The 16,673-nt window shown below is 35.6% G+C and overlaps 1 protein-coding gene across 3 annotated transcripts in view; it reads right to left on the bottom strand.

Moving 5' to 3' along the window:
* The window catches only part of SCN9A (sodium voltage-gated channel alpha subunit 9), a 90,137-nt gene that overhangs the window by 56,952 nt on the left and 16,512 nt on the right, over positions 1-16,673 (bottom strand). For 2 of the 3 annotated variants that reach the window (XM_055308074.1, XM_055308075.1), the window contains exons 9-15: positions 16,263-16,469; positions 14,409-14,696; positions 11,964-12,302; positions 9,136-9,265; positions 7,361-7,599; positions 4,555-4,728; positions 3,395-3,751 (exon numbers count right to left, since the gene is read on the bottom strand). In XM_055308074.1, the coding sequence (XP_055164049.1) occupies positions 3,395-3,751; positions 4,555-4,728; positions 7,361-7,599; positions 9,136-9,265; positions 11,964-12,302; positions 14,409-14,696; positions 16,263-16,469 (1,734 nt within the window). Of the gene's footprint in view, positions 1-3,394; positions 3,752-4,554; positions 4,729-7,360; positions 7,600-9,135; positions 9,266-11,930; positions 12,303-14,408; positions 14,697-16,262; positions 16,470-16,673 lie in introns of all 3 variants that reach the window. The other variant, XM_055308073.1, reaches the window with a different exon arrangement.

Raw genomic sequence — 16,673 nt, 5'->3', positions numbered from 1 at the left:
TCTTTTCTTTCCTTCCTTCCTTCCTTCCTTCCTTCCTTCCTTCCTTCCTTCCTTCCTTCCTTCCTTCTTTCCTTCCTTTCTTTCTTTCTTTTGAAAGATTTTATTTATTTGTTCATGAGAGACACACGGAGAGAGGCAGAGACACAGGCAGAGGGAGAAGTAGGCTTCCCGCAGGGGAATGTGGGACTCAATCCCAGGACCCCAGGATCATGACCTGAGCCAAAGGCAGACACTCAACCACTGAGCCACCCAGGCATCCTTAAGATCTATTTTCTTAGCAACTTTCAAGTATATAATATAGTATTATTAGCTATAATTACCATGCTGTAAACAAGATTCCTAGAGTTTATTTATTTTGTAGCTGGAATTTTGAACTTTGACCATCCTTTCTCATTACCCCTACCTCCAGCCTCTAGTTATCATTACATTCTGGTCTCTGTTTCTGTGAGTGTGGCTTTTATAAGATTCCACATATTTCAATAATGTGCTTCTTTTCTGTCACATCATTTTTTTAAAGATTTTATTTATTTATTCATGAGAGACACAGACAGAGAGAGAGAGGCAGAGACACAGGGAGAGGGAGAAGCAGGCTCCATGCAGGGAGCCTGATGTGGGGACTCGATCCCCTGTCTCCAGGATCATGCCCTGAGCTGAAGGTGGAGCTAAACTGCTGAGCCACCCGGGCTGCCTTGTCACATCATTATTAAGGATAATAACTATAACTTTCATTCCATCAAAAATCATAATAGGACTCTACTATTTTATCAAAATCTACTGGTATCACAAATGAAAATGAAATCCCTTCTGTATCACACATCCGTTATCAGATTAAGCAGGGAAAGACATTAATAAAATATATGTCTGATTCAACATCATTTTGATTATTGTTCTTTCTTATTGTTTTTAACCATTTTAACTAATTGGTAGTAAAATGAACTAAGGAAAAAGTAAAAAAAATGAGAGATCTGTTTAGTATGTAACTCATACACAGAGGACTGTATCAGAAACATAAATCTTTGTTTTTCTTTTTAGATTCTAATTCTACGTTATTGGTAATTCCTTAACAAAGAGTTGGTTATCTGTTTTGTGAATTATATTTCTCTTGTCTTTCACTATTACTAGTAAATCATGAATAAATATAATCATGAGTCAGTCATTACTAATTCTATATGATTAAACATTCACCAAGATATCCCAGCTGTTTTTAACTATGAACTCATATTGCTTTTCAAAATAAACCATTGCTCTCATACTTGTGTTCATGCTTAAATATTACTTAACATATTATTCAAAGGCCCACTTTAAAATTCTTTGAGTCACTATTTAGAATTTCCCTCATTTTCTACTGTGTCAAGAGCATTTATTTTTGCCTCACTGCTAGCACTTACCACTTCTTCCTTATCTGATAATTTTGTGTACCACTTTCCTATGTCCATAGGTTGTAAGTAACCTGAACATGGACTAACTCACAGGTATATATCTTTAATCCATCCTGCAATATCCAAATACATTTCCTTTCACAGAGAAAGTAATACAAATATTTAATGAATAATTCGAGAATGTTCAAAGAATTCCCCTTACTTCACACATCCCTGAATGAGTACTAAATATTTAAATTAGTTGTGACTAACAGCTTTGGTATGATATGTTTTGGCATCCTATATCTTATAGAAAGCAACATTTTGGTATTTTTATGGCAAAATTTTTAAGAAGAAGTATACAAACAAATCACATTATAGGAGCTTATGAATACAAATGTTAAATTCAGAAGAACTGGATAGAGAACATACATTTTATTTCATCTTGGAAGGGATTTATAAGCCTGTATAAAACTAGAAAATTTATTACTACAACTAAAGGATGATCAGTAATTACAGAATTCTAACTCATGGTGTCTATATTTTGTGCAGCAATGGCCTAGAATTTAGATTGCATAATTTACTCTGAATATGTCTAGCCACTTAATGGCACAAAACAGTACCATTTAATATGTGATTTGATGAATGTAGGCTCTGAATTACTTTTGACATGGGGGCTTCAAGGACAAAAAAAATTAGCAACTTATTTTCAAGTCAGTAGAAAGTAAAAGTGCTAACCATATAGTTGTTACTATACCCCACCTCCCAGGATTCCTAATAAGGAGTCTGATGCCAAGCTGACAAACTAAACCAAATCAACATGGTGGCTTTAAAAATTGAAGTGAGTCATGAAAGAGCATCTTATTCCAATTTTCTGTTTGTAAGCCTGAAAGTTTTCACCAATAAGTAGGTAAACAAACAAACAAACAACAAAAAACAAAACAGAGAAGGAGTACAAACCAAGCAAACACTCTTGGAGAAGTAGATGTTCAATTGTGAAAGAGTTGCTACAGAGCAGTGGAGGGCAAATTTTTTCTATAAAGAGCGAGATAAAAAATATTTTGACCTCTGTAGGACATAGAATCTCTGTGGCAACTATTCAACTTTGTCACTGCAGAGTAAAACAGACATAGACAATAAGTCAATGAATTAGCATGTCTGTATTCTAATAAAATTTTCCTTACAGAGCCTGAACATTTCATATAATTTCTATGTGTCATGAAATATTATTTTTCCTTTTATTTTTTTAAATCATTGAACAAATATAAAAACAAAAAAACATTCCAAGCTTGCAAGGTCATACAAAAACAGGCAGTATGTATGCTGGATTTGGCACATGAGCCATAGTTTCCTGATCCTTACTATGGTTGGTAGTCTTATTACATATGACTGTAATGCAATGGGACCAGTCCTTTCAATTGCTTTGTTCCATTATAATCTCATTTTTGTTATTGTAATTTAATCATATTCTATTTACTAGTATAACTTGATATTTGAATGGACTTTTAAGAGACAGGAAAACCACAGATTTAATTCATGTGACATCATTATCAAAATGAGAGAATATAAAGTAGAAAACTTCCCATTAAAATAAATATTGTGAAGGGGTGCCTGGGTGGCTCAGTTGGCTAATTGTCCAACTCTTGGTTTTGGTTCAGGTCACGATATCATGGGTTGTGAGATTGAGCCCTGCATCGGATTTCATGCTTAGCAAGGGGTCTGCTTGAAGATTATCTCCCTCTGCCCCTCCTTCCCTGCATATGCTCTCTCTTTTTCTCTCTCAAATAAATGTTTTTAAAAATACAATAAATAAAACAAAATTTGTGAAAAATACAAATATAGGTTATCTGTCAGGGAAATTGAAACAATATTTCATTTTCTTTTCTGTACTTTCCTATATTAAAATGAGCAATATTCTATTACAATTAATAGTTTCAGGTATAATTAATCCTAAAATTATAAAATAACTGATCTGATAAGATCATATAACAATTTTCTATGCAGAATTTTAAATGTGTGAACATCTGATTACATACCACTAGGTTTCCAATGACCATGACCATCATGTACACAATAAGGCACATGGCTTGACCAGCAACCTCCATACAGTCCCACATGGTTTCTATCCACTCTCCACACAGCACACGGAAGACAATTAGGAAAGAGTGGAAGAAGTCATTCATGTGCCAGCGTGGGAGTATACAGCCTTCATTGATCTTGCAGACACATTCTTTGTAGCTCTTACCAAAGAGCTGCATGCCGACCACGGCAAAAATGAAGACGATGATAGCCAACACCAAGGTGAGGTTGCCCAGAGCCCCCACTGAGTTGCCGATGATCTTTATCAGCATATTCAGTGTTGGCCAAGACTTTGCTAGTTTGAAAACTCGAAGCTAAAAGGAAACACAATGCTTAATATTAATTATTATGAAAAATGTTCAATGTTTCCAATCTTGAGTTTTGTTCCAAATTTTAAATTCTAAAATATTATTATTAACTAAAATTGATTATTTCTATTTTTTTACTTTCAGCTATTTTCAATATTTCTATTATTTTGTTATGCTTGCCACAATATAATTAACACACATATATTTGCAGGAAGTTCAGGATTGCTATAAAAGCCTATTATTATGCTTTCAGATATTATTCCCTTTAGAATTGATAATTTATCCTTAACTCTATCTTCTGATACTTTAAAATTTTTTTTTATTTTGAATATAGTCTGATACTTTTTCAGCCTGACATAGGGATAAACCCCAACATGTTAGAGAGAAATGCTTTTAAGTCTTTACATTTTTATATTTTTGATATTAGACAACAATCATTTTGGGGACAATAATTTGACTTTTAGTTATCAAACCCATAAAGTAATGATCATACTGTAGGAGCTGAAATTCTGTAAACCAGAAGCTTCTTAATATGAAATAAATTATTGCCTACTGGCAAAGAAATATTTTCTTTACCTACTTCTATTATACTAGTATATACAACTGAATGTCTTCAAGATCCTAAAATTAATTATGACTATGTCTTCAAGATGCTAAGATAAAAATATTCATGTGATTTTTGAGCTCTTTAAGAGCTTTTCTTATGGAATGAAATTGATTATACTAGACACCAAGACCTAATCTTGTCTTTTGATTCAAACCTCCAATCTTATATGTGGAATATAATAGTAAGGTTGGTTTATATTTACCAATCTGAATGATCGCAGAACTGACAGTCCTTCCACATCTGCTAGAAAAAGCTCCACTAAACTTAAAGTCACAATAAGGCTGTCAAAAATGTTCCATCCTACTTGGAAATACTCATATGGATCCATGGCAATTAGTTTTAAAACCATTTCAGCTGCAAAGATCCCAGTGAAGACCTAAATGAGAAATACAACATTTTTTTCTGGATTCTTAAAAGCATGGGATCAAAGTAATGATTATGACTATTTGTTTAGCATCACTGTGCTTTAGTCAATGTACCAGATCCTTTACAAATGTATATAATTATCTCATTTAGTCCAATAAACTTGGTGATAATATTTCTATAGCTATAATACAAGCATTGTAGAGTTAAAAAGCTCTAACTTTCCTGTCTGCTCTCATCATCTTTAGACAGCATTTTATTTTTTTAAAGATTATTTGAATTTTTTATTTCTTTATGAGAGACACACACACAGAGAGGCAGAGACATAGGCAGACAGAGAAGCAGGTTCCCTGTGGGTAATCCAATGAAGGACTCAATCCCGGGGTCCCAGGATCATGCCCTGAGCCAAAGGCAGACACTCAACCACGGAACCACCCAGGTGTCCCTAGACAGTATTTTAGAAGAGCATATAAGAATTCCATAAAAATAGGGGTACATGGGTGGCACAGTCGGTTAAGTGTACAACTCTTGGTTTTGGTTTAGGTCATAATTTCAGGGTCATGGATCTCATGGTTGTGAGATCAAGCCTCCCATTGGGCTCTGCACTCAGGGCAGAGTCTACCTGAGATTCTCTCTCCCTCTCCCTTTGCTCTTCCTGCTCCTGCTCTCTCTCTCATTCTCTCTCACATAAATAAAAAAAATCTTTAAAAAAATTCCACATAAATAAAACTATGACAATTAATACAGTCACTTTTTGGAAAAAAAAAAGTTATGTGGGTCAATAAGTTATTCTGGAAGAAAATGAAAAGGAAGTATAGATTGATACTGAAATTTTGAGCCAGTCTTTTTGTCTGGTCTGACGACTGCTAAGGTAATAGAGAATATGTTGACTCACTCTTTAAAGATTTATCAGTAGAATAGGAAAAAGTATTTAATTGACACAGTGGGAACTAAAGTAAGACTTCCAAAGCTTTGACACAAAAGTGCATCACAAAACATCATTAATTCATGACACTGGTATCAAAGGATTGACTTAAAAAGAAAACAGTAAAGGACTTGTTTATGAATCATTCAGATTTGATTTGACTCAAAGAAGCTGACCCAAGAAGGCTCAAAGGGAAATGGTGAAGTCTTTAAGTGCTGCGTCAATTAAAAAAAAAAAAAAAAGCAACATCAAGAAGACAAGCAGGAAGTACCCACACTTAGTGTTGTGGCAAGAGATAAGAAACAGGATAAATTCTTTTGAGGTTCACAGTGATACAGTCAACTCAGCAAGAAGGTACTGATTTTCATGATCTGTGCCTCCACCAATTAAAACTAGACAGTCCTTTTTTTTATTAAAATTTTGCTACTTAACATACAATGCAATATTGACTTCTAGAATAGAATTCAGTGATTCATCATTTATATACAACACCCAGTGCTCAACACAAGTGACTTCTTTACTACCCATCACCCATCTAGTCCTGTCTTTTTCCAAAGAGAAACAGAAGGGAAGAAGAATGCTACCTCAGAGAGCACATGTGGTACATACAACTCAACTAAAAATATATGGGAAAGAAGCCTGACTCAGAAACAAACTCTTTGGCTTCAAAGATCAATTGGTATGGGATCGTGGCAAAAGTAAAATGATCTGACAGACATTCACAAAGACATCCAGAATCATTCACAATTTATGAAGAGTCATAAACTGGGACCCTCTGGCCATGAAATAGAACTTCTGTCTGCTTCACACTGATTCTCACAAACTAGCACTTATCATTTGCCCTAAGGCATTAATTAAGTAAAAATGTGACCAGCACTGCACATTTAAGAGATCACTCTGGCACCCATTTTCCTAGTAGGATCCTATATCTTCCTGAAGCATAATGCCCTGTGTCTTCTGTGTCCAGTTCTCCCATTTTGGTTTCTTGGTATCCTTCTTCTTAAGGCTTCCTTCTGCTAATTGATTTACAGCATGATTATGATAATAGTAACAGTAATGATAGGCTTAATTTGTTAATGACTTATGATATACCACACCAACATTAACTAGAAAGTGTTTAATCCTCTTAATAGCATGATAAATGAAGTGTTATTATTATAAATAATGAATCATTTTTCTAATTTAACAAATGATATATTATTTTATAAATGAGAAAATTAAAGATTGTAGAGATTAACACGTTTGTTAAAGGTCATACAACCAGTAAGAGGCAGAATCAGAATTCAAATCCAGGACTTTGGGAAAGGCCCAGATACTTCACTTGTATGTCAAAACAAACCATCCATAGTCTTTCTGAAAATATGTGGAGAATGTACTCACAAGGCAGCTGCTATGTAATTATAAAATGGATAAGAAAGTATCAAATTTTCAGACTGTTACTTCAAAGAGATATGCCAGCAGAAAAGAAAAACATGCTATCAACTCCCAAGATGGTGAGTGACCCTCTCTGGAAATAGTATTGTTACAGACCTCTGAATCTCTGCAAAGTTACTTAAAATAGTATCACCAGAAAGTTGACTCGGTACAATGATTCATACTGTGAATTCTGGATATGGATAATTATGTAATTACATATCCATATGACGTAAAAAATAAAGAAATGACAGTCATGACAATCAGAGAAGAACTATGGTTATATAACATGCATTAAGAGACTCACCAAATTTCCCACAGTAAGTACATTTTTGAATTCATCAGTCATTGGGTGATGCTCCATAGCCATAAACAATGTGTTTAAAACTATGCAAATGGTAATAGCAAGATCTACAAAAGGATCCATGACAATAAAATAGACAAGCTTTTTGAATTTTATCCAATATGGAGAACAATTCCAGATCAAGAATGTGTGTGCAAATCTATACCACCAAGGTGGACATTTTTGTCTGGACTCTTCAAGTTCTGGGGGGAAAAAAGCAGAGAACAGTAAGTCAATCATTTATTTATTTTATTCCTAACCAGGTACAAATCAGCAGTACTCCAACACTGAAACAAATTTTCTGTTTACAAATTTACAAATTTAACAGTACTTCTATGAAAGCATAGCATAGGGCAGCCCTGGTGGCTCAGTGGTTTAGTGCTGCCTTCAGCCCAGGGCCTGATCCTGGAGACCTGGGATCGAGTCCCACGTCAGGCTCCCTGTAGGGAGCCTGCTTCTCCCTCTGCCTGTGTCTCTGCCTCTCCTCTCTCTGTGTGTGTGTCTCTCATGAATAAATAAATAAAATCTTTAAAAAAAAGAAAGCATAGCATATTACATAGAAAATCTTATATTACCAATGTAAGTTTACTAGAGAAAGTGTAAGTTAGGGGAAGGCAATGAAATTAATGACTTAAAGCAGATACAGGAAACTCCCTGAGAAACATACACCTAACATGTGATGGGAAACAGGAGAACCTATGTTTTCTTAATGGAGAAGCATATATTTTCCACCAATATATATCCTTTCACAGGTGAAAACGATCTCAGAACCAAGAGACTAGAAATAACTTATGGAGTGACTCATTCAATAGATACGTCATGCTGTGAGCCCTTTCATTTCTTACCATTAAGTTTAAGAGGTAGGTGGAAACTTTGTTTGAGGCCATCATGGTATTTTTGGGTATGAGGTGGCAATCTATGGACGGGGTGGGACCTCTGGGGCATGTTGTAGGGGGTGAGGGTGGGAGTCAGCACATTTTAAAAGTTGCCATCCTTAATTCTCTTCTCAATGCGTCTCACAGTCTAACCACTATTGTTTCCATTATGTTCTCTGAATTGCTTTCTTAATGTCTTTTCATCATAATCTGGATAGATGTTACATCACATATTATCATTTTATAATTTTACTGAATGTGCTCAGGGATAGCCATTTATAGACATCTGGAAGTATGTATTATTTTCTTGCATATTAGAGAGATGAAAATTTCAGAGAGACTAGTTTAAATTTCTAAGACTATATAGTGAGAATCACACAGCCCTAGGTTAGCCTAGATTTCTTCATTAATAACCATTGAGCTTTTTATCTTTGTGAAGTCCTATCACTCAATGTCTTTAATCACAGAAAACTTTATCAACTTTTTTAGCACATAAAGACCATTCCATTAGTATCCATTGGTTATCTTTACTATTGTTTATAATCAATTTTTATTCTTTGAATTCTTCCTAAGAACTTCATATACCTATTTAAGACTGAGCAGGATTTATCTAAATTCTGTTTATAAAAATCTGTATGGGTAGGGATCCCTGGGTGGCGCAGCGGTTTGGCGCCTGCCTTTGGCCCGGGGCGCGATTCTGGAGACCCCGGATCGGGTCCCGCGTCGGGCTCCCGGTGCATGGAGCCTGCTTCTCCCTCTGCCTGTGTCTCTGCCTCTCTCTCTCTCTCTGTGTGACTATCATAAAATGAATAAAAATTAAAAAAAAAAATCTGTATGGGTAAGTAAGCGAGTATTATTACATACCTTCTACAGTGTTTGTTAATATGCTTACTCTACTCATTGCTCTTTGTCTCAGATTTGGATCATTCAACATGTCTTCGGAAAGGAGATAAGAACTGGAACGTCTTTTCTTGTGTATTTGATTAGTTGTACCCTGAAAGAAAAAAAGATGATTAATTAAAGTTCTAAGAATAGAATTCTAATAAATTATAGGTGTAGAATAAAATCTTGCTTAGGTAGTTGTAGTTCTTAAATAAAAGTAGAGGCTAGGTTGCTGGGTTGGAATCATAGCTCTGCTACTCATGGGTATGTATAATTGGAGAGTTACTTAACTCCTGTCTCAGTTCTAGTATTGGTAAAATGGAGATAATCATAGTACTTGCCTCATATTCTTACTTTGAGGATTAAAAAAATTAATGCTTAGAAAAATAAAAAATAAAACAAGTTGTGTTTGTTGTTACAGTCATGTTTATCATCTATTTTTCTGGATCTTGAATTTATTCAGATAGTTTTACCATGTAAGAGTCCTACATGAAAACAGCTAGACATGTACTGCAGTGATGTGTAGTAAAGGGGCAGAGTCTCAGTTTTCTCTGATAAATTTCTGTAATTATTCTTTGTTGAGGTAATAGCATTAGTGGAGGTGACTGTAATGGTTTTCTCATATTTTGCTCTGAGTATGGTGATAAATGACTCCATTTGAAAAGCACAATGGGGACTGGTGGGAACTAGAGCAAAATGGAGAATGTAAGCTCCATCTAAAAGAGGTGACCACTGTTCTGCTCTAAAGCACTGTTGCCATGCAGGAATATGAGCTCAGTCTTACCAGGTACACTCACTTTTGTGTGAAAATGTCTTATTTTTAAATCTTGGCAATCAATACAAAGTTAAAACAGTATGCTGGTTCCGTGCAGGCCAATAATACACACACATACGCACACCATTCACACACATATATACACACAAACAAATATACAACTCATGTATATCACATATCTATCTGCTTTGTTGTAGCATGTATTTATATGCACTTTACAAGCATATAAACATGGTTCTAGAGTTTTAATGTTGTATAGTTGTTTGGATATAGTTATATATGTGTGTATCTCAAAACATGGACACATGGGCATAAATATCTGCATATGTGTCTGTATGTGTATGTGCAGACATGCACACATACATATCTGCAGGTGGCTTTTCATAGAGATCTATCAAATACAATCTTTAATTTACTGACTTCCCAGAAACAGCATTTTTTCTACCAAACGAGAGTAACAAATTCTTTTTCATGTAGACATGTTTTAGTTGTCAAGGTTATATTATTTGTCATGCATTTTTTTCATCTGTACATTTTTGCCACACTATTACGTTTACTGCATTTCTGTTGAATCTTAGAGTATCCAGAGTTTCATATTTTGTTTCAGGATTTATAGTAACACTGATTTTCCTATGGTAAAAGTAAGGTCTTAAAACATTTTATTTAAAGGTATGAAATATCACACAAATTTGATATAAATTATATATTTCACAGATAATATGTCATTGAAAAGAAAAACACAGCAAAGATCTGGTTCCATAGAAATTTAACATGCTCATTTGATAAGGAAAAATATCTTGACAGAAGGGCCAAAGCTGTATCATGCAAGCACAGAGGTCACACGTTACCTAAAAGCACATGCGTTCATTCCAACTGAAATATGTTTGTGGCCATGACTTTGATGGAACTTTATTCTCAAGAAAAATACTATAACATCTGAAAATATAAATATATGAATAAGCAGCATGGGTTCAAAGCTTGTTAGGCTAGTCGAAACTCCTGCTGATATTTAGTAATGCAATGTAATATAGTGAGTGGTCTAAAGAGACCTGGAAACTCCAGAAACCAGAGAGATCTCTTTTAAGCCTAATCAGACTCTTTTGCTAACCAATTACTTCTAAACTCTTGAAACCGTTTCTTTGGACTAGGTGTTTTGTTTTTGCTTTTATGTATGTATATTCGTATTAGTGTATGCAGTATATTATTTTTTTATTCATAGACTCCAGACAAAATAAGCCTTTTTAAAAAATGAAAACAGTAATTTTCACTTACATATGGGGAAAAAGCATAGCTATTCTAAATTATTTCTGAGTTAAGAAGTCTACCACACATTGGAGAGACAGCAAAAGTGTGGTGGGTTAAAAGCACAAGCTCTGAAACAGAAGGTCTTTGTTTGAATTTCAGGACTACTATATATATATATATATATATATATATATATATATATTAGCTGAATGAACTTGATCAAGCTGCTTTACTTCTCTGTGTCTTTGTTTCCCCCTTCCTAAAACAGGAATAATATATACCACTTTATAGGGCCATTGCGAATATTGAACACACATTTGCTATTATTATTACTATTTTTAAAACTCAATATTCCTTGCACAAGGTATCTTGAACAAGGTATCAGTAGGTGGCAAATAATCAAAACTTCCTTACAAAAATGAGACCTATTATCAACTGGTAAGATCAGCATGATCAATGCATTTCCTGTGTTGATACATTTGCATGTATGTCTTTTATACATTGTTTTGTACAGGGATGGTTTATAATATCAATAGATAAATTCCTTTTAAAAAAATGGAGTTTCAAATATCTTTGCATTAGACATCTACAGCATACAGTATGCAAATTATGTTAATGAGTTAAAGGTGTGTTTCTAGAGTAGAGGTATTGCAAAATGCAGAGCCATTCACAGGACCAGAGAAGGTCCCACTAGCAGAGACTGAGTGATGCAAGAATAAAGGCCGAGCCATGCCTGAGCTATTCAAAACGTCCTTACGCTGTCATCAGAAGTTGCCTTATCTATTATCACCTCTGGCAGAAGCTGTCCATTGGGGAGCATGAGAGCTGAGGGTCCATCAACCAGGGAGACCACACCATTGCAGTCCACAGCACTGTGCATCTTCCCATTCACCGGCAGCACCGGGGGGGACCTACTGGCTTGGCTGATGTTACTGCTGCGCCGCTCCCGAGGTCTGTGGGGCACAAACAGTGAGCCCCTCCTGCTTTCACTGTCTCCGAAAATGCTATGCTCATCGTCGGCAAATTCAGTCTCAGAGCCGATATCTTTCCCTCGACCTTTGAAACTAAAAAGACTTGTTCTGCTGCTGCGCCTTCCAGAAAACAAGGAGCCTCGAATGCTGAGCGGTGACTGCAGAAAAGAGAAGAGATGACACTTATCTGCTGAAGCACCAAGAACAGAGCACACAGAACTGGCTACTGACACGGCTGAGTGGAGGTCAGGTGGCTCCATTCTGGTTTAAAAGGAACATAGTTAAAAACAAAGAAATCCGGCAGCAAGACAAATTCTTCCAAATAAGGGATGAAAAGATAGGATGAATTCATCCTTTTAGGAACAGGTAAATTATTCATTGCCATACAGATATTTTCTACCATGGCCTCTACTGTTCTTTTTTTCTTTTTAAGATTTTATTTACTTATTTGAGAGATAGAGATAGCAGAGTAAGAGAGAGAAGGCCTGAGCTGGGGGTAGTGGCAGAGGGAGAGGAAGAAGTAGGCTCCCCACTGAGCAGGGAGCCCAACATGGGGTTTGATCCTAGCACCCTGGGCTCACGACCTGAGCCAAAGGCAGATGCTTAACCAACTGAGCCACAGGTGCCCCTATACATTGATCCCTAAGTTCTCTAAGTAACTGACACTTTCTTGAGGCCAAAGACCACACTGTATGCTTCTTTGCCTTCCATTGCTTGCAATTCCACTTTACATATTGGAAACTCAGTCAAGGTACGTTGAGAAAGACCTTTTAATGTCAATGAGTTTACGAAGTCATAAAACACTAGAACTTGAGAGAGACTGCCCAACACCAAAGAGGGGTAAGTCACATTTATTTGACTCGTGGCCAGGACAAACTGTGTCCATAAACCAAACTGAATGTTTATTCTTTGGAAGTACCTATTTCAATAAATGTTAGTGCTTCCTATGGACAGGACAAAGTGGCAGGCACTCTGAATAATGGAACATAAGCATAACAAAGTCTCTGTCTTAAAACTAGCTTGGATTGTTCTTGTCATATTTCCTTTTATTGATATCACATGTATTCAAGTTCAGTCTCTCCAGCTAAATTATAAAATCTTTCATGTCAGGGACTCTACGTTTTATTTGTAAGTCTGTCTGGCAGTGTCTTAAACACTTAAGCAGTAGAAATTTTAAATGAAGACATAAATGAGAAGGATAGTAATTCTGAGCAGGGCATCAAAGAGCTGACTGGACAAGTGGAGAGGGGAGAGATAAATCTGTGGGATGAGTGGCATCCGAGCTAGTGAATGAAGAATGAGTGCTTCTGCACCAGGAGGAAAACAAAAAGAATGAGTGCTACGACACCAGTGGTTCTACACCACTTAGCGAACACGATATGTACTAAGTAATACAGGTACAGGGAGGGTAGGTAAGAGTGAATGATCATGGTGGACTGAGGGTACATGAATGTAGAGAAAGGAAGGAAATGAAGTTGAGGCCAGTCCACAACATGGATAAGTTGTGAGTCTTGTTCTACGGTCTGTGATTATTCTACAGAGTTGGGCTTTGTTTTTTTTTTTTTTTTTTTTAAGTTGAGCCAAGGGACAGATTTGTTTTAGAAAAATGATTTGGGAGGGTTGTGTGATACAACACAGGGAAGGGTTAGGAGACCAGAAGCAATTGTTCCTCTAGGAGGTCTGTAGGCAGGGAAACCTGAGATATGGTTTCCAGGAAGGAGAGAAAAAAATGAGAAGTTTTACACAAGCAGAAACAATAAACTGTGCAACTTGATGTTAGTGACTGAGCAGTTTGTGGGTGGAGGTTGTCAAGATGTCTTCAAACTTTCCAGCCTTGGTGACTGCTACTCAGTGGTCCCATGACTTACAGTGGTGAAGAAAAGTGGAGAAACTAGTCAAGTTTAGTTTTTAACCAGTGAGGCCTTATAAAATACAGACTAGATAAAAATGTAGGAGGTAATACATAGTGTGAATGATTTTTTTTCATTTCTACGACAGTTCTCATGAATACTTTGTTTTGAAAATTTTTTTATCAGAGAAGATCATTTGACAATGGTGAAACTATAAGCTCCTTCAAAAATGGGTCAAACTTCCAAGGAAAACTATGGACACCTACGTGCTTTTATTAAATGTCCAATGTTTTTTTGCCTAAAAACACCGATGAAGTTGCTCACTTTCCTCTCATGAGATCCTGTACTTCAAAATGAACCATTTGCTCTGTAATCCTACCCCTGGTGAAATGCATTTGATAGCTGCAGGAGTACCTGGTTAGGGGTAGACAGCCTCTTCTCACGTGCTCGTCTATGACCTTCAACACCAAGATGGAAACTTTGTCTCCTGATGCTCTCCTCTGACTCCGATTTGGACAACTTCTCATTGTCTCCTTTTTCTTCCCCACTGGAGAGCTTCTTTTGATTCCTTTTCTTTCTTCTGTTTCTTCTTTCTTTAGCACTTTTAGAACTCAGTTTGGATGTTTCAGAGGAACTCTCAGAGAAGCCCATCATTCTGCTTCTCCCAATACTTGTGTATTCAGCTGCTGCTATTGCAATCGCCTGTTGGACCAAGAGGCCACACATACAGTAAGTCATTTCCAAAGTCTGAGGAACCCTATGCTAGGGAAGCTCTCTGCAAGGAATATAATTACACTATGCATATAATCACGTCCCTTGTACATGAGTAATGCCGTTTTCTTTGCACTATGACCAGAGAACTTAGCATATATTTATTGCTTCTCTTGTATTGTAATAAGGCCCCATTTCACTTTGGAATTAAACTATTACACATTATTACTGTATTTATAGTAAAACAATTAAAAATAGTTTATGTGAAAGTTTTAGTAGTTAATTTTGGAACATAAAACTCACATAAACTCACATAAACATAAACCTGAATATGTGTTATTCAGGTAATTAACTCACTATTATCAGTAGAGTCAGGCAGTCAGTTTAAGAAGACTGAATAGTCTGAAAATGGAAATGAATTATTATAAAATCATCTCAAAAAAAATGAGAGATTTCTAAGGGTTTCCTAAAAGATTCTTGGGATGGCCTAGTGTCAATGCTTTATAAAAAAATTAAACTTTATTATTAAAATAATCCTTGTAAAAATTTGGAAAATAAGGGCATTGTGAATAAAAAATAAAAATCACTCAAAATCTTATATCCTGGAAATAACTGCTGTTAATATGTCTTCCAATCTTTATATATAATTTTTAAATTGTTTGTATATTATACTCAATTTTGTATCTTCTTATTTAATATGTGATTATATTAACACATTTCACTGTCATAATATTCTTAAAACACCTAATTTTATGGCTGAATAAAACTCCAAGAGACAAAAATATCATAATTCTACTAATTTTAAAAAATTTAAATGCTTTCTGATTTTTAATGTTACCATAATACTGCACTGGACATCTTTCTGCATTCAAGTTCTCTGCATTACAGATTACTACCTTACACCTGATAAGTTAGATACTTTGAAGATATTTAACTTAGGTTGAACCATCAAATAATTTTTAAACTCTTGCAGAATATTTAAATTTGTATTCTCAAGGTACAAACCTTCCCAACTTCTCCCCTGACACGCCCCTTTGGAGAGGAATGTGAGGAAGAATCCTCTGAAATTTGTGCCTTAACCTAAAGCATCCATAACCATCAGTACAGACTTTCTTAACATCTCATGTTTTTTACCTTAAAAGTTCTTGCCACATTAACAAAAATCAATGCACATTTTGCTTTCTACCCCATAGGGTATCTGTTAACTTAAATATTTAAATAATTTTCCCTAAACTTTTGTATGCAATTGTTACACATCCTATCTGTTTTGGGACTGTGCATAATATATACATACTGAGGCCTCATGGATAACAGGGTTAGGAGGAAGGCTTAGAACATTCTCTGTGCTGGAGTGAGCTGATGATAGGGAAAGGTACAATGGGACAGATGCCAATTCTAACTCAATCAAGAATTGGTTCCTTTGACCACATCAGAAAGAAAATTCTATTTATATTTATAAATACAGTAAGGAAAACTTCCCTAGAAAGGCCACAGAGCCTCTGCTATCCCCCCTTTGGACTTCGACTCCTAGGAAGAATTTTAAATGAAATAAAATACCTCAGCTTCTTCTTGTTCTTTTTTAAGACGATCTAACATCTGTTGAAATTCTAACTCCTTTTGCCTTGCTTCTTCAATGTTCGCCTGATTCTGTTCTTCATAGGCCATGGCAACCACAGCAAGGATCAAGTTGATTAGATAGAAGGAGCCCAGAAAAATCACCACAACAAAAAAGATCATGTAGGTTTTCCCAGCAGCACGCAGTGTCTAGGAAAAATGGAAATTATTATTTTAGTGACACAAAGATTCCTGGTAAATTATTTCAACTTCAATGGCATATTAGGCCTGGAAAAGGTGAGGCAGGTCTGTACAAACCCATGTTATCAAAAGTATAAAGGAATAAAGTTATATCTCCATGGAAAACAATGAGTGTGAAAATACATACTTTTTCAGCATAAAAGATATAGTAGC

The sequence above is a fragment of the Nyctereutes procyonoides genome, unplaced genomic scaffold (genome assembly GCF_905146905.1).
Source record: "Nyctereutes procyonoides isolate TBG_1078 unplaced genomic scaffold, NYPRO_anot_genome, whole genome shotgun sequence".
In the NCBI taxonomy this organism is placed as follows: Eukaryota; Metazoa; Chordata; class Mammalia; order Carnivora; family Canidae; genus Nyctereutes; species Nyctereutes procyonoides.
Note: the sequence above shows the minus strand (reverse complement) of the source record. Positions and strands in the feature narration are given on the sequence as shown.